General features: G+C 44.1%; 1 protein-coding gene across 1 annotated transcript in view; it reads right to left on the bottom strand.

The window, feature by feature from the left end:
- The window catches only part of xirp2a (xin actin binding repeat containing 2a), a 54,825-nt gene that overhangs the window by 11,040 nt on the left and 25,206 nt on the right, over positions 1-18,579 (bottom strand). Inside the window, exons 3-7 of the mRNA XM_076303273.1 lie at positions 6,934-7,082; positions 2,855-2,992; positions 1,601-1,651; positions 1,077-1,149; positions 503-606 (exon numbers count right to left, since the gene is read on the bottom strand). Coding sequence (XP_076159388.1) covers positions 503-606; positions 1,077-1,149; positions 1,601-1,651; positions 2,855-2,992; positions 6,934-7,082 — 515 coding nt within the window. The remainder of the gene's footprint in view (positions 1-502; positions 607-1,076; positions 1,150-1,600; positions 1,652-2,854; positions 2,993-6,933; positions 7,083-18,579) is intronic.

Here is an 18,579-nt window from a genome sequence, read left to right as displayed (position 1 = left end):
AAGTAGAATAGAAATCGAATAACAGTCAGAGAGAAAGAGTGGGTAATGATTAAGTGTTTTTATTCAATAAATTAAATTAGATTAGGCTAAGACCCCATATATTGTGTAAGGGTATTGGTATTTGTAGCAACAGACTAATTAGGTTGACATTTTACCACCTGCAGTTCAATAATAGTAAATGGAATAGTTGTACCTGTCAACAGGGGACAATATAGACTCAGAATCAGTCATGTATGTGGCTTTGTATGTGATCTGTATCTAACAATCAATATTTCCCTCCTTTCCTGACATATAATATATGCACTAGTGTATCGATATGAACTCATGTACAGCATATAATTTATTCATAGAAATCCAGCTGTTTTATATAGCCATTACTTAGAAGAGTGCTACTATACCTTAAAGTATAATTTCTGTAGTATGATACTCTAGATATGTAATATATGTAGTATCCCAAAAACAGTGAATGTCTATAGTAAATTAATCATAGTGATTACTATACCTTCACTTGTTTGCTTGGTGTGGCCTCCTCGATCGTTTTTTCATATTGCTGCTTCAAGGCCTGGGCGGAAACCTTGGGTAGATCTTCACCTCCGATCATCCTCACTAAACCCACAGGAACACATGCACACACACACACACACACACACACACACACACACACACACCACACACACACACACGGATACATTCGCATGTCAAATACAGTAGAATATGGAATTAAAGGAGAGAGACAGTTGTAGAGAGAGGGAGAGAGAGAGAGAGAGAAGCAGAGGGGGATAATGATGATTCATTTTGTGATTTGATGGTGGTGATTACTGTAAATCAAAGAGATGTATTTTTTATTTCCCCAAGGTCCAGAAATGTTATCATTTATGGTAAAATTTCCACTTAATTTTCTCATTTTCAATCCACCTGGGACCCATTTCCATGCATTAAATTGCCTGCATCATTTAAAAACCAACCAGCATCACCAAATTGCATTACTTGCTCCCTTCACACTTGACAGGAAGAAACAGACTGGACAGATGGACAGGTGATTGATGGCAGATCTCACACATTCTCTCTATGCTTACCTGTCTCATCAAAGTGGTTCTCATAACCTGCGGCCACATGGTTCTGGTGAAAGCTCTGCTGCTCACGGCTAACCTGCGATCGGAGAGGAGTGGAGTTAGTCCCACTCTCATTACCTTCCCCAACACTTCAGTCAAGGCCAGCAACAATAGGGAATGGAGCGTGTGTGTGTGTGGTTGGGGGGGGGGATCACACAGAGCACTCAGCCAATGGTTAGCCATTAACGCCCTTTTCTTTTTAAAATAAGCACAAGGGCAATTGGTCTTGAACTCAATCTTGGTTCATTCATCTGCTGTTTCTTTTCAAATTTGTAAGTGTTTTTCTAACTCCCTGAAAAGGGAGGTTGATTTATTGTTGTCGGAGCTCTGAGCGGCAATGCTGATAGAAACACAAATCACTCAAGCTGCCGGCAAAACGAAAAATAGAGTGAAATCAATAGATATTATTCTGCAGGAACAACTCGGTGGAAGAGGAGAGTGTTTGGATAGAATGATGAGAATGACTGGATGGATGGATGGATATTCACCTGTTCATTCTCATTAAAGGTAACTCTCTGTGTCTGAGAGCTGGACATCTCCTACAAGACAGAAAAGCAGACAGAAAATTATTTATAACAATATGCTTGTGTGTGTGTTTGTCTGTATGTGTGTGTGTGTGTGTGTGTGTGTGTGTGTGTGTGTGTGTGTGTGTGTGTATGTGTGTGTATGTGTGTGTAAGAGAGAGAGAGAGAGAGAGAGAGAGATGCAGGCAGAGAGTGAGGATCTGCATACTAACATCAGTGCTCTGTTATCTTTCTAACCAGCAGAAGCAGGTACCATGACCAATTAAATCACTTCCAGTTTTCCCTCACACCCGAAACATAGTATTCATTGAGGCCAGGTGTTACCTAATTTGGCACTCTAAAAAGCACCTACAAAATGGGAGGTGCTACTCATTAAGGAATTGCTGTTTGTCTAGAGTATCCCATGCAGGGATAGCACATCTGGTTTCCCCATTAAAGAGCAGTCTGCCATTTAGGAATAGGGCACCAGATGAGGTAGTGTGTGCCTGCGTGTTTTTGTGTGTTTGTATATATATATATGTGTGTGTGTGTCTGTATTTGTGTGTGTGTGTATGTGTGTGCGTGTGCATGTGCATGTGTGTGTGTGTGGTCTGTGTTAAGCGCCAACTTCTCTCTGTGAGACACTAAACCTGAGTGGTAATACAGATCTGGAACTGTTGTTAAGACATGAGAGGCATCAATATCTAAATAAAGAAATGTTGCAGTGACTGTATTATTTTAAATACATCAAGTGCTTTATATAAAATAAACCTTTTGTATCATTTTTAAGTTTCATTTCTCCCACAATGGGCATATGGTAAACCAGATAGTATGACGATACAATCTGAGTACATTGTTTCCATGAAGGGTTGTTACTAGATAGTTATCTTTCCCATAGCTTACAGGCTATACATTGGCTTACAGGCATGATTTATAGTTCAATTTCTTATCCAGGAATGTTTCCTTAAAGCAAAGTTGGATGAATATATTTCAACTACAAATAGTGATGATGATAACCAGGTACTATGTGAGAGAGTGTGTTTATGAGGGAGAGTGTGTGTGTGTGTGTGTTTGTGTGTGTGTCTGTGTGTGTTTTTGTGTGTGTGAGTGTGTGTGTATCAGATGTAAGGGTTGTCAGTTTGTGGACCTGAATGATTGTGTGTGTGTAATTATTCACATGTACTCCATGCCGGGGACTGGAGGTGGATGATGGTGCTGAGTGTGTGTGTGTATTTTTACCTGTACTCTGTGCTGGGACTGCACGTGAGTGATGGTGCTGTGTGAGGAAGAGGAGGTGGAGAACTCCTGAGACTCAAACTGCTTTTTCACACTGGCCAGCCCACCGGGCAGAGAACAGGCCTCAGTCTCCTCCAGCACCTACAACACACACACACACACACATACAGAGAGAGAAAGAGAGAGAGAGCATTATAACTTATAAAATGAGCATACAGCACTGCTCATAACCTTGATAGATTGTATTATGACTATATATCGGAACGTCACATATTACCAACCGTTGCGTATTTCCAACCTCTTACGTGTATGTCCCTTAATATTCATTTCTATACAAACCAAGACGGCGGATTCCTAAATAAACGCAAGCACCCACACCATAAGTGTATCTTAGTTATGTACCAAAAATTACATTTTACTGTGACTCGAAGAGCTGTAAACTGTGTTTTACGGCTGCATGTTCAAATCCTCTTGGAGCTCCAGTGGAATTTTGATTTGCGACGAAAATTCTCAGGATAACCGTTGATGTGCCGTGAGAAAGGTTGGGAATAGGCCCAGCACTAAACTCCAAGCGTGGTACACCTATGGCTACTGCAAAATGTAAGGTTCATTTATCAAATGTTATTTTGAAGTATTAAAAAACATTGTTGTTTTAGAATGTTCAAACGAAATGGTTGGTAATTATCACGTTTACGATATATGTGTAAGTACCCTTTTTATTTATTTTTTATTTTATTTATTAATTCGCCTGACACTTTTATCCAAAGTGACTTACAGGCATCAATTATCACAGGGCCAGTCTTCCAATTCCCGTGGTCTCTATTCCCGACTGCCCTCAAAGACACGACAGTGGCAATCGGGAATAGAGCCCATGGTTTTCCTGGCTTCTGCATGCTAGCCTGGCTCCTCAGCCTCTAACCTACCACATTACCACTATCCATTAAGTACATTGGCAGGGTATGTGAGACATAATGACCTGGAGGGGGCATCAGAGGCCTTCCTGGCTGCACCACTAGAGGGTTACCAAGGTCTCACATTATCTCTCTCTCTCACACACACACACACACACACACACACACACACACTAAGGCACACAGGCAGACAGACACACCAGGGGGTGTGTATGTCTCACATACACACACTCAGAAACACACACACACACACACACACACAGGGTTACTCTCAGGGTCTGACTGTCTGACTCTCACAGTCTTCCTGCCCTGAACTCTGACCTCTGACTCCTAACCTTAACAGCTGTCTTCATACTCAAGAGCTGTGTGTGTGTGTGTGTGTGTGTGTGCGCACGTGTGTGTGTGTGTGTGTGTGCATGTGTGTGTGTGTGTGTGTGTGTGTGTGTGTGTGCGAGTGCGAGTGTGTTTGTGTCTATAGAGGGGGTGATGGGTGTCAGCATCAGTTAAAAGCCATCACATACATTAAACGTGAGCTCATAAGGACGTGGCATCCCTCTCACCTTTATCGGGTTCATCTGAACGGTGAGGGGAGGCAAGGAGAGCTTTCTGTTTCAGATTACACTCTCCTTTCCTGTTCCTTTCCTGTTTTAATATTTTAATACAAGACACCCGTGTGTTGGTGAGTGTCTCTCTGTGTGTATTTGTATATGTGTGTGTGTGTGTGTGCAAGAGAGTGTTTGTAGATCTGTGTATCTGTAAGATAGAATTCTGCGAGAATTTCTATATGTGTTAAGTGTGTTTAGGTCTCTCTGTGTGTATGTGACTGTGTGTGTGTGTGTGTGTGTGTGTGTGTGTGTGTGTGTGTGTGTGTGTGTGTATGTGTGCGTGTGTGTGTGTGTGTATGTGTGTGTGTGTGTGTGTGTGTGTGTGTGTGTGTGTGTGTGTGTGTGTGTGTGTGTGTGTGTGTGTGTGTGTGTGTGTGCGCGCCAGGGATGGAAATTAAATATTTTTTCTACCTGCCACTGTGGCTGGTGGATTCCAAAATCTACCAGCCACTCAACTTTTTTACCAGCCACTAGAGAAACGGCATGAAAATGTGATATCATGATTATAGTAGGCTACCCAAAATGATCACGGTAATCGGCATTATTGCAATATGACTAAAATGTGCTGAGTTTTGCCCTAAACCTGTCCTCCAAGCACAGTAGCAACAAAACTAAAGGTCAACAGAACCACATTCATATGCTATAGTGTCTTGTCATAAAAGTGGTGTGGCTCCTTTAAGACTCCGTTTGTGTGAGTTCTGGAGCATCCTATAATCCAACTCTCCAACTTGATCTAACTATAGTGTACATCTTATTTAAATATTTACAGGTATCAAGGCTATATTTAACATTTAGCATTTATTTTCTATTTGGCCCGTAATGAAATCATACACTGAACAATTTAAGCACAGCTCAGCTTTAAGAAACGTAATATGCACGCTTAGCATTTTGTGAAACTACATTGGAAAAACTCTGGTTGTGCAGTTATCTAGGCGATATTGTTAACATTTATTTTGTATTTGGCCTTATCATATATGACAAAAGCCCAACGTTGGAGACCGTGTAGACATTTGCTTCAATTTCAAAACTGGATTACTCGCGAACGGCTATAACTTGTATGGGAATGCTTTACACCTTTGCGTTCGGTAAGTTCTGCTGTTTATTCTGATACGGTTTGTAATTTCTTTGAATGAAAAGTTTGTGAGATATTCCATCACGACGAATGGGTGTGGAGATGTCCGTCTGTCTGCCTCATACTGTAGGTCTAAATAGCAGCGTGTCGCGGGCCGGATTAAAATACCTAGGCCTACGGGCCAATTCAAAAGAGAACTATTTACGTGAGAATATTATCCTGTGAAGATATAACGCAGATCCACAGATCTCACTAGATTTATGTCCATGCAGTCATCCTGAAATAATCTAGCAGTGGCACATGAAAGCATAGTGACAGTGTCTTAATGGTAGTGAAGTGAAAGTGAAGCGCGGCACCAGTGCTGCTATGCTGCGGTGGCGGCTCACTATGAGTTGTAGGCTAGAACTTCAAATCAGCGCGATTTACCCTTATAGGCTGGTAACGTTAGGCTACATGATCCCTACAGACACTTTCTTATTTTTAACCGTCAATAAGTATGAAAATTAGACCGGATCTGACTATTTGTGGGACGCTAGCTCTACCCGCCACAGTGGCTGGTAAGTTGACCAAATTCACCCGCCAGCGCACAAAACTGCCCGCATTTGGCGGGGGGCGGGTGGTTAATTTCCATCCCTGGTGCGCGCGCGTGTGTGTGTGTGTGTGTGTGTGTGTGTGTGTGTGTGTGTGTGTGCGCGTGTGTGTGTGTGTGTGTGTGTGTGTGTGTGTGTGTATGTGTGTGTGTGTGTGTATGTGTGTGTGTGTGTGTGTGTGTGTGTATGTGTGTGTGTGTGTGTGTGTGTGCGTCTGTTCTGCTATTGAGCCCTCCACAGAGGCGCAGGCAGGTGAATCTGAGAGAGGCTGCGCGTCTCTGTTTCCCCCTTGAGTGCGTGCCGGGGCTGATAAGGGTGGCTAATACCCCTGAAACAGGCCTTGGACCGGCCACTCCGGTTACACCTCTGATAAAAACAGAAAACTAATCCTGACGGGGTGTGTATGTGTTTTTGTGTGTGTATATATGTGATTTTTTATTTATTTATTTTTTATTTTTTTGGGGGGGGGGCATGTAGCTACACAATAAAATAAGAAGATAAGAAGATTGATAAATATATCAATATGAAGCATAAGGAATATGAGACTACCACTGTGCTTGTATGTTTATGTACAGATATGCAATTACCGTGTGTACGTCTGTGTGTATGGTAACCTCTCTCTCTCTCTCTCTCTCTCTGTGTGTGTGTGTGTGTGTGCGTGCGTGCGTCATCTATCAGTACTCTATTGAAGACACACCAATAAGTGAAGTAAGGCCTGAAAATAGATTAACATCTGGATCAATATGTTTCTATTAGGATGTGTGTCTGGTGTCCCTGTGTATAGTATATGTCTATGCCCATTCACTTGCTTGTGTGTGTTTGTGTGTATGTGTGTGTGTCTGTGTGTCTGTGTGTCTGTGTGTGTGCTCGTGTGTGTGTGTGTGTGTGTGTGCGTGTGTTGTACCCCAGCTGAGGAGGCGCTGGTCTCCTTCTTGGCCACGGCTGCCTGATACATGGCGAGTCTCTCCTTCACTGAGACGCCCTCTGTCTCTGGGTCTCCGTTCCTTTGGACAGTGTCTTCTGCGTCCCTGGTTACAGCAGTGCTGCCTGCAGCTACAACACACACACACACACACACACACACACACACACAGACACACACACACACACACACACACACACACACACACACAGACACACACAATTAGAGCATATATGTCATCCAATTAGTTATAATTAGGAGACTAATTAAATTATCTAATGCCTCCCACATTGTTGTTTTCTTCTACCAGCCACTACACAAAAGATGAGGCATTTACACCTCACACATTTGTTAAATAGTAGAAAGGTTAATTTCATGCTGTGGGTGTGTTAAGGGTATACAAATGGGCTTTACCCACAGATATGTGGGATTGTCACTTGATATTTGCTGTGGGTCACAGTCTCCCGGTATCGTGAATAAAGCTGCAGTCTCAAACCAGTTATCTTGGAGTAATTTTGACCACAATGCTTTATAGTGAAACCTGAATCTGTTAGGACTATATTTGCTATATGAAGCTAAGTTACCACAAACTGTGCCACTGACAGCGGATTACCACGGTAAGAAAATATGGAAAACCGTAACCTTTTCTCCTCACACAAACACATCACAGACATACACACGTATGCACACAAACTCATCAACACCATGTCTCACAGGTTTAAATCTGACTAACTAACTGACAGAAGCTCAGTGGGTTAATCCTACATGTCAACCATTCATGTCAAGACTGGTCATCACAACATAGACTTGTCTTGAGTTGACCTTTTCTCATCGCCATGCAATAGTCACACACACACACATACACAGATAAACTCATACACACTCAAAGACAAAATGTCCAAAATTAAATGGTATTTCACATTTTGAAATGTTTTTACAAAGTGTTTGCTCTACTCAGTTCAACAAACAAAAACATCCTTGACAGGATTAAAGTGACTTATTATCTTTTTAGTGAAGCGGTAAGAGGTGCACAGCTTGTCCTCATATTGTCAGTAAGAATTAATTATGAATTATTCAGAATTAATAATGGAAAATTGTGTTTCCCTTTATGCCTCTGTGGCTGCTTGCAATCCACACTCATAATGAAAGATTTGTAGCATGTTAACAGAAGCAGAAATAAAAGGCAAACCACAGTGCCCTTGCCCTAGGAATAGCACTTATCTTTGCAGTTAATAGAAATAGTTTAATTGCTGAATGGCTTTTGTATTAAGGCATAATCCACACCCCCTCCACAAACCACCACCTGTATCAATCCTGAGAAACCCGAAAGCACTGCGTCCAGATCTATAGTTTCTTGCCTGGTGTTTTGTTTTTATTCAGATGCAGAAAAAGATGCAGAAGTTGAGTGAATGATGATCTCTAAATAATTATTCCGTATATTATTCCATTTGAAACACTACAGCTTTTTCACTCTAGTTATCCACTCTACTGTGACTGTTAAAAAAGAAAGAAATGTAATTTCTTAAAAACAATGTGAAATGTGTGTAAAAGCAATTTATCAAATTGTGTTTTTTCACCACTGGTATCAAGGCAATCTTAAAATGAAACACACACTTCCTTAGGGTGACTTCCACAGCTACCTGTCCGAGCATGGCTGATATACTATGAGCCGACCTGTGTAAGTTACGGACCATGACAATGTTAAACGGTCGTTTCACGGAGAAGAGTGTGAGAGAGAAGGTGAGGGCGAGAGGGTTGAAGTATATCACTGTGTCATCATGGGGAGGTGTTTCAGGAGGACTGTCATCAGGCAGGCACTTCTGGAAGCCATGTGACTCAACGATGTTCCCCGAAACACCAATTTTAGCTCCTCAAATATGGAGAACATGCTGAGGTAAACTTAGCAGAGACAGAGAGAGAGACCGAGAGAGCGAGAGAGAGAGAGAGAGAGAGAGAGAGAGCGAGAGAAAGAGAGAGACAGAGAGGAGTGGTAGAGAAAAGAGGATCACTTGAGAATGGAGGGAGAGTGAAGCCTAGAGATGGGTGAGAGAAGGGGAATGGAGAGAGGCAGCAAGAGAGAAAGAGCATGATGGAGTGATATAGAGAGACAGCGATAGAGAGAGAGTGCGATGGAGTGATAGAGAGAGACAAGGGGGAAGACAGGGAGCAAGGGAACGACTGGTCAGCAGTGAAGAGCAGCCGCCCAAAATAACAGGGATTTTACGTGCTGCTCGCCGCTTGCTCAACTGGACACCCTACACCTGAGGTCAGACGTAACCAAATGCTCTTCAAATAGAGCAGGAGTGCAAGAGGGATAATGCACTCGTTCATCACCGAGGAATGACAGAACATCACGTCACGTCACGTTACTGCTGACTGACGGGCAGATAGATGGATGGATGGATGAATGGAATGATAGAAAGATGGATGGACAAATGGATGCACAGACCTCCACATACCAGGGAGAAAATAAAAGCAAGAGAACATGAGAACAATCCCATGATGTCTGTGAGGCTGAGCGCGCGCACACACTCACACACACACACACACATTTACACACACACACACACACACACACACATAGACATTCAGTACCGCGCACCAAAGTAATCCAGGCACTGAAAAATAAAACCAGCCTTATTTTAGAGCCAGGCATTCACAGAGTCATGTTCCCTACAGGGAAGTGTGTGTATCGGTGTGTGTGTGTGTGTGTGTGTGTGTGTGTGTGTGTGTGTGTGTGTGTGTGTGTGTGTGTGTGTGTGTGTGTGTGTGTGTGTGTGTGTCTGCATATATGTGTGTGTGTGTAGAGATAAGATTGCATGAAACAGGAAGTCTTCAGTCTATGTTGTGAGAATTACATTTCCACTGGGCCTTCTTTAATCCTTCAGCAGCCTAAAGCAGGTTCAGCCACACGTTCAGCCAAATGTTTCTCTGCTCACAACTAAACACATTCATACAAATATACTACAAATCAAATCAAACACACATCAAACACTCAAAAAAACAAATCAAATGCTGGTCACAAATCAAATGCTGGTCTAAACCCCTTTAATCTATTAGAGCTTGCTTCATCTGGTGCCAAATCATTTTTCATTTTCAAAACCTTCAGCAAACCTCCAGACGCCTCTCTCTCTCCTCTCAGCCCCCCTTGCCAGAGCTCCATTATGTAAAAAGAAGAGGCTGCTTCAAATGCCTCAGTGGCTAAACTGGGCTACGAGTGCGACGCTGCAGCCGTTTTAGGTTTTGGGGTATCGCCTCGTCTCAGCGGGCTCTGGGGCAAAGGCCTCTGTGGCATGCGGCTCAGTAGCACGACGGCGTTACTACCCGAAGCTTTACTGTACCGCCGCTGTGCCGCTGGACGCTGGACACTGGACGCGAGGGCTCGCGAGCACAAACGACACACTCTGTGGTATGCGGGGCCTCCGCGACTCAGAGGCTATATGCAGCACGGCCCCCCTCGGCCACCAGATGGCCTATAATAAGGCACTGCAGGACTCCCTCAGGCTACGGTGGCTTGGGAGGGACATTAGGACCATAAGGAGAGGAGAGTATGAGGCCCTTTCGTGCAGCTGTGTTTTTTTCCTTTGTTTTGTGCTCTGCTGGCTTAACTTTTCACCTTCATTTTGTTCAGGTCTTCCTTTCTCTCATCTGCCATTTTGTACAATTTATTTGTCTGTCATTTCCACTCTCATTCTGCCTTTCTTGGCCTTTGTCTTGTTTTCTCTTTCAACTGGCTTGTAGAATAACAGACGCTGGAGTTTTTCAACAGAGACCACAGGTTCAAGCACACTGCAAAAAGCTGTCTAAGTAAATAGCAATTTAGTGAAATACTTAATGCAGAGCTGAAGACCAAATTAAGACAATGTAAGTGAATCTTAGCAAATCTTTCACACTTTGAGGCTGTGTGAGCTGATAAATCATTTAGGGAGATGAGTTTCTGTCGACTACGGCTCTTGTAGCTTAATTAGTAGACAAAGGTGCTCAGAGCATTTAGGGTCATTTGCTGATTAAATATACACCTGACCTGTGCAGTAAGTGCCTTTGGATGAATGTGTCAGCTAAATGAATGGATGTAAATGTGAGATTCGCTGCAGTTCACTGTGAGTAAACATGCCTTCTCTCATCCTACTTCAGATTCTCAGAGTAAATCACAGTCATAACTACACCTTCCATGTGTGTGTCGCACACACACACAGAGACACACACACATACATACACACACACAGCCAGCCCACCCCCACATGCACTCAACCTCCTATTATGTAACCATGGCGATCACAATGACCAACCACCTCGTTAAAAGGCACTCCGACAAAGACACTTTACCTGCCTGCATGCAAAGTCCTGAAGAGTCCTACACCCACATACCCCTCCCTTACACACACACTCTCTCTCTCTCACACACACATACACACACGCACACACTCAATGTCCTGGAGAGCAAATCTCAGAATAACATGCCCTATTGCGTCCTTCCGTGCGCACACACACACACACACATGCACACACACACACACACACACACACACACACACACACACACACACACACACACACACACACACACACACACACACACACACACACACACACACACACACACACACACACACACACACACACACACACACACACAGAGGTGTGATGGAGTGGTGTGGGCAAAGATCTAATTTAACACTCCCTCCAAATAGAAACCCTGCTGTTAAAATTAACCTTCATTTATCCCAATGCGCTCCCGAGTTTGGTGCTGCTGTCCAGAGACGACTGCCCAGGCCAATGGGCCTCTGGCTCCAAACCAGTAATTTTGATTAAATGACGAAGACTTGAGTGATGGACTGAGCGAAAGACTGAACGCTGTTTTCAACCCATCCACACTTTTAACATCCTCACATTTAAAAGAGAGTTCAAACCCAGCCACGTCCACCCACATACACCTATACACACACACACACACACACACCTCCGCTTACCTCCAACAATGGTTCCCTGTCAGCGTCACCAGGACGGTAAGAATCCCACCAGGAGATGAACGTCGCTAGTCCGCCCCCTAAACCTGCAGGCCCTTCTGGCCGATGTCTGAGCTCCAGTCTCAGAGTGTGTGTTCGACTGACCGCGTGCGTTCCCAATCCCCGCGTACGTATGGACGTGTGTGTGTGTGTGTGTGGGTGGAGACCAGCTCCAGACAACTCTTCGCACCTCAATGTCTGTGGCAGATGGGGACAGCTGACTTTATTTTAAACCCCCCACCCCTTGTAAAGCTACTGGGGGGACGAAATGACGAGAGAGAGAGAGAGAGAGAGAGAGAGAGAGAGAGAGAGAGAGAGAGAGAGAGAGAGAGAGAGAGATAGCAAGGGTGAATGGTGAGGGGTTGGGGGGGGGGGGGGTGTAGTCAAGGGGCTTTTTTTAGAGGGTTCCCAACATGCCCGCAACCTGAGGTCAGTGAGACGCAGAGACAGACGAACTGACCGGGAGGGGAGCTTAGTAACAGGAACCCCCTTGTCGAGACAAAATAGACCCATGAATCAGTTCAGCTCAGAACCAGCTTTGACCTCATTCTTTAATTCAACACGCCACTAGAAAGTCACACTCTGAGTTTAGTCATACATACATACACAGTAGCAAAATAACATGCCATGCTATGGTATGTGTCCCATTTTAGAGCACATCTAAAATGGGAGTTGATGAGACGTAGGTGCTTATGAGTAAGAAAACCATTTAGCCTCTCTAAGCCTATAGGTGCTAAACAGACATGTGCTTGTCATATGACTAGACTCACAACATGACAAAAGTGGTGAAAGTCCAAGGTGAGTGTGTTTATATTTGTGTGTGTCTATTTGCTTGTCTGTTTGTGTGTGTGTGTGTTGTGTGTGCACATGTACATGTGTGTAGTATGTTATGTGTATGCGTGTGGGTATGGGTATTTTGGGACTATTGTAGAAACTTCGACAGAGTTCCAGTCATGACGAGAAATACTGATGGATGGCCTTCCAATATAAGAAATCAGCCTCCCCCTCTCTCTCTCTCACATACATACACACACACACACACACACACACACACACACACAACACACTCACTCACTCACTCACACACACACTCACACTTTTCTTTGACAAATCAATTTCTTTTTTTTTGTCAGCATGGAACTTAACCAACTTCAAAGGAACCCAAGAGAAGCCTCAATAAATGACAAACTGCGTGAAGTTCCTAAATCTGCATTACTGAATGACGAAGAGGTTTGAAAGTGTGGCCGTAGTTATGTTTGGCTGCTGTAACCCAAACTGATAGTATACGACAGAGTGGATTCTCTGAATGCTTACATCCAGGTTATAAATGCTTGTCTACCTGTGATCATCCGTCACCGTTTCAACAGGAAGGGTATGAGCTCATATATTAAACTGACAGGCAGTAGATTTTCTGTGTTGAGTTATAGGGACACAAACATCTCAGGGAATAAACGCGAGTGTGTTTTACTTCTCTTCTCTGGGAGCCTACGAGATCTACTGTATCCTTGATGGGATTTCAGTGCAGTGGGGCCTGGAGATGCCTGTAGTTGGGAAAAATGACATGTTTTCTTTTCTTTCTTGTTTTTCCTTTTTGGATTTTGAGGTGTTGAGTTGGGTCTGGGAGGATTACTGCACTGAGTGTCTCACACATCTCCAGACAAGGGGGGTAGATTTCCACCAAAGATAAACAGCAGACAGAAGCGTCTCAGTGGATTTTGACTGGAGAAATGTATTGTCAGTTGCCTCTCTACCTCTCTCTCTCTCTCTCTGTCTCTCATATCTCTGTCACTTGCTCAGTCAGTCAGACTATTTCTCTCTCTCTCTCTCCTTTTCACCTTCTCTCTCTACCTCTTGCTCATCCATTCCCACTTTGTCACCCTCTTTCAGTCTCTCTCTCTTTCCCCTCCTTCCTCTTCAGAGTGTGCCTTAGTTGCATCATGCGTTCCGATTAGCCTTACGCAACACTCCGAACTGGGGACGTAACTCATGACTTACGACACGCAACCTTAGCATGCCTCACCATCCCCTCCACGACCCTGGGCAGGGGCCACGTTCTCTATGTCACTGGACTCCCCCTGTCTTAGCCAGCCAAGGCAGGACAGTACTGGACAGTATGTAATGCGTCTTAAAGGTGACTTTTTTTTTTTTTTTTTTTTTTTGGGGGGGGGGGGGGGGGGTGTCGGAGCAGGAATAGAATAGGAATAGGATTGAAAACACTTCTACCTGAATTGGCAAACTGGCAATAACCGCGTAACTAATTCTGTTGTGCATCTGATGCTGATAAAGACAGTGAGACGAGACCCCATCACTTCTGTCAGGATGGGTCTTCACCGATCTCTGGTGATTGGTATTACCTTGTTTTGAATGAGTAATGCTCCCTACCTCTACCCCCAATAGATTTCAGTGCAGTGTATCTTCAAACAAACATGTTTTAAGCCAGAAAACTAAAGTCAGGGTCAAGTGTTCTGCTACACGACAACCCAGTTTTTTTTAAAAAAAGACAGTAACAAGGGTGATAGAGTATTATTCTGGTAACCTGAACATGGACCCCAATCTGGTCAAGAATGGCAGGCAACAGAGTCTAAAGGCTCTTTCTCACACGAATCCTGTTTAAATTGCAGTCGTGGCTACACACAGGCTTTAAATAATCCTGAGAAGTAATGAGTTTGAGGTTTCTGATATTAGCGTAGCGATTGGCTTTCTCAAACCCACAAATCAATCGGCTTGTGTTCTCACTGCAGCCGTGCGAGAAGAAAAGCGTGTATCTTACTAGGTCGCAGAAGGAGTGATTCCTTAGTCAACTTTAGTGTGTCGACTTCATTCTCACATCAGACCCTATCGTTTAAATTAGCAATAGAAACTTAGGTTTCACCTTGTGTGAGAATGAGCAAAGCAAAAGAGCTCTGATGAATCACATGATCAGCCACAGCCTTTATTTAAAGGTCACAGCTTTTTTTGCCCTCCCTGCTACTTGTAACCATGTATACAGTCCTGTAAAAAGCCCTCACCAAGCCGCAACCCACCTCAGTTTCCGAGAACATAGTCCTCATCCGCCCCCGACAACCACCTCCCCTGTCACCACAAACTGCACACAGCCCTGCGCAGGAGAGCTTGCCCCTCTGATCTGACCTGATCGGATGGGATGGGATCGATGAGAAGTTTGCATTAATGAGGACCTATCTGAAGAGGCTGGGGATCTCCAGACACCAAGCACACAGGCTCTCTCTCTCTGCCTCCCTCTCTCTCTCTCTTTCTTTCTCACTCTCTCACATTCTCTCCATCTCTCTCTCTCTCTCTCTCTCTCTGCCTCTCTGTGATTCCCTCTATCGCTCTGCCTCTCTCTTTTGCTCTGTCTGTATGTTACCTAAGACTTTCTCTCTTTCTCTCCCTCCCTCCCTTCTTCCCCTGGGGCCATGTAATCCTCTCTGGCCGGGGACTCGGGCTTCCTCCCTGGGTATGAATAAATAACTCATCTCCAGCAGCCAGGGCCTCCAGCCTCCACAGGTCTCCACAGGTGAGTGTCATCCATTATGCACGCTCAGTAGGAACCAAAGGCAGGCTACCACCACCAACAGCACCACCACCAACATCACCACCACCACCAGACAGGGGGACCAGAGACCAGAGAGCCTCTGCTTAGGAGGTTAAACGATATATGCAGCGCCTCTGGACGAGGAGCAACAGAGAGTAAAGAGGGAAGAGCGGGGGAGAGGAAGAGAGGGAGACAGACAGCATATGTGGAGAGATAGACAGGTAGATCAGGAAAGACAGATACAGACAGACAGGCAGGCATATTATCCACTGCGTAACAATTTGGCCCTGTTTTGTGGATAATCCCCCCTACTGTACAGATAGATAGATAGATAGATAGATAGATAGATAGATAGATAGATAGACAGATAGATAGATAGATAGATAGATAGATAGATAGATAGATAGAGGGAGAATGAGAGACAGAGAGAGCTGTTCTGTTCATCAACGGAAACAAATGCAAACAGGAATGCCAGTCTGTCTGTCTGGAGTTCACTGGCTGATTGAGTCTGTACATGTGTGCTACTGCTATGGGTACGGCACTCTCAACATACTAATGAGCTGCTGTCTGGCACAACACTTACTGACTGCAGCTGCATCCTTGTGTGTGTGTGTGTGTGTGTGTGTGTGTGTGTGTGTGTGTGTGTGTGTGTGTACCCTGGCAAACACAGATAATGCCCCTGAAATTAAAACATGGATTTTCAAACTCTCCGTCTCATACCTAATCTCTTTCCCTCTCTCTCCTTTTCTCTCTCTATTACATGCACACACACAGACACAGACACACAGACACAGACACAGACACAGACACAGACACACACACACACACACACACACACACACACACACACACACACACACACACACACACACACACACACACACACACACACACACAGACAGACATACACACACACACACACCCACACACACACAAAGAAACTAAAATTAATGTACACAGATATGGAAGGAGATAGGAAAGGGGAAATGCATTGGCAGTAATATTGTCATAATCAGTCATACCTGAGACCGCTCTAACACACTGCAAATGGTGTCTCTTAATGGGAGCTGCATAAGATCTGGATGTAAGCCACATAAGATCTGGCTCAGTTGAGGCCAAGATCTGGGCTTGGGTCTGCTGTTTTTGTTAGTTCAGTCTGACGCACATGAGAACACATTATGCAAAGCAAAGACAAGACACACACACTCACACACGCACACATGCATGCACTCACACACATACACACACATACACACACATACACACACACACACACACACACACACACACACACACACACACACACACACACACACACACACACACACACACACACACACACACAAACACAAACACACACACACACACACACACACATGCATCAAACACAGTATGCAACCGAAAATGAGGTCTCACCACCGAGCCTGAGAAACTCTTCAGACTCAATTTCAAAACCATATCACTCTCACACACTCCTCAATCAGCTGACCTACAGGTGCCTGTTGCCCCAGGGCAAGCAATCACAGACGAGGCTTCTGAGAATGATCTGGGCCAAATCTGGCCCCAAACCGGTCCGGGGTCTGCTGCTATTTGAGTTCAGCCTCACACACACAAGCATTCAGTGCATGCAGTCCAACACGGTATGGAACCGAAGATGAGGTGTGAGGACTGGGCAGAAGAGACACTTCAGACTCCATTTCAGAAACATATCCCACATATGCAGTCCACATAGTCATCGTCATATGACTCGCAAGTGTGGGCTCAAAACAGCAATACACACACACACACATACACACACACACACACACACACGCAGACCCATACACACTGAGAATCGTCTGGTTTTACTAGCATGTTAACAATGTGGTCTATTTAAAAGCTACTGCAACCAGATTAGAAAATGAGGTATCAGTGTCGGCACGTCTGTGTGTGTTTGTGTTACGTGTCACGTTGTCTCATGTTTTTTTTTTTAAATCTCGCATGAAAACAGACATCCCTTAACTTTACGCTTGTCAATTACAAAAAGGGCAGAAATAATCTTTTCTCTGTCAATATGAGAGGAAGCTACTTTTGCTACATATGTATACTATACACGGAGTGTGCGTGTGTGTGTGTGTGTGTGTGTGTGTGTGTGTGTGTGTGTGTGTGTGTGTGTGTGTGTGTGTGTGTGTGCGTGCGTGCGTGCGTGCGTGCATGCGTGTGTGTGTGTGGTCTGTCCTTAGAGACCTCACAGTCCTTCTATTCTGTTCACATTAAAAAGAGCACCACTCATTCAAACCATCTGTCAGAATCTTACTACAGGCACTTGTCAAAGCTTGCAGAATAAGAATAAGAATACCTGTAAAAAGTGCAAAGTCAGTCTATGAGCAAAGTTCTTGTGCATGAACTAACAGTATCATGTGGCATGAGACAGCTTTTAGTTGGCCCACCGCTGTTTGTGTTTGGGATCTTTCACGTGGTTTTACATTTGCAAATACATTTTTGCAAAGTTAGTAAACAAGCTTTATTTAGACTATAGACTTGACCAGCATTTAAATGAAGGATCCCACATGTGTTTTAAGAGAAATACATCCTGCTTTTGAATAGTGTGTGTTAGCTGTGTTGGTGCCCTCAGAGGACAGATGATAATTTCAGTGGTACACATTGTCATAGTGTATCACCCTATCCATATTAACACCCCTCCAGGAAGTATTAATGTATTCCTTTAAAGAGCCAACCAATCAGCAGGGATGGCAGGTGGGGACTTGAGGGTGATCCAGCACGCCAGGCTACTGGTTTCACATGGCTTTGGCACCCTCGGGAAACCCTGTCCAGACTCAGCTAATGGGATTGTTTGTCTGTGTCACTTTGGTATCTCTGATTTGTTTATGTCGCCAGGAAGCCTACTTCCTGTTGGGAATGCCATTTCCTATTTTGGCTGGAACTGATAACATTACATGTTAATATTATCCTATTTATTACATTTTCATTTTCAATTTGTCTGTGTTTACCATCACAGTCACTCACAAAATTCATTAACAAGTAGTCAATAATGAAATTGATTGGATACATATGAACATCTTATCCTATATCAGCTTCTGCCTGATTTCA

The sequence above is a fragment of the Alosa pseudoharengus genome, unplaced genomic scaffold, assembly GCF_046254945.1.
Source record: "Alosa pseudoharengus isolate Yale_2024_CS ecotype anadromous, Long Island Sound unplaced genomic scaffold, YU_APseudo_1.1 YU_APseudo_1.1_scf_24, whole genome shotgun sequence".
NCBI lineage: Eukaryota > Metazoa > Chordata > Actinopteri > Clupeiformes > Clupeidae > Alosa > Alosa pseudoharengus.
This window is presented reverse-complemented; position numbering and strand designations above follow the sequence as displayed.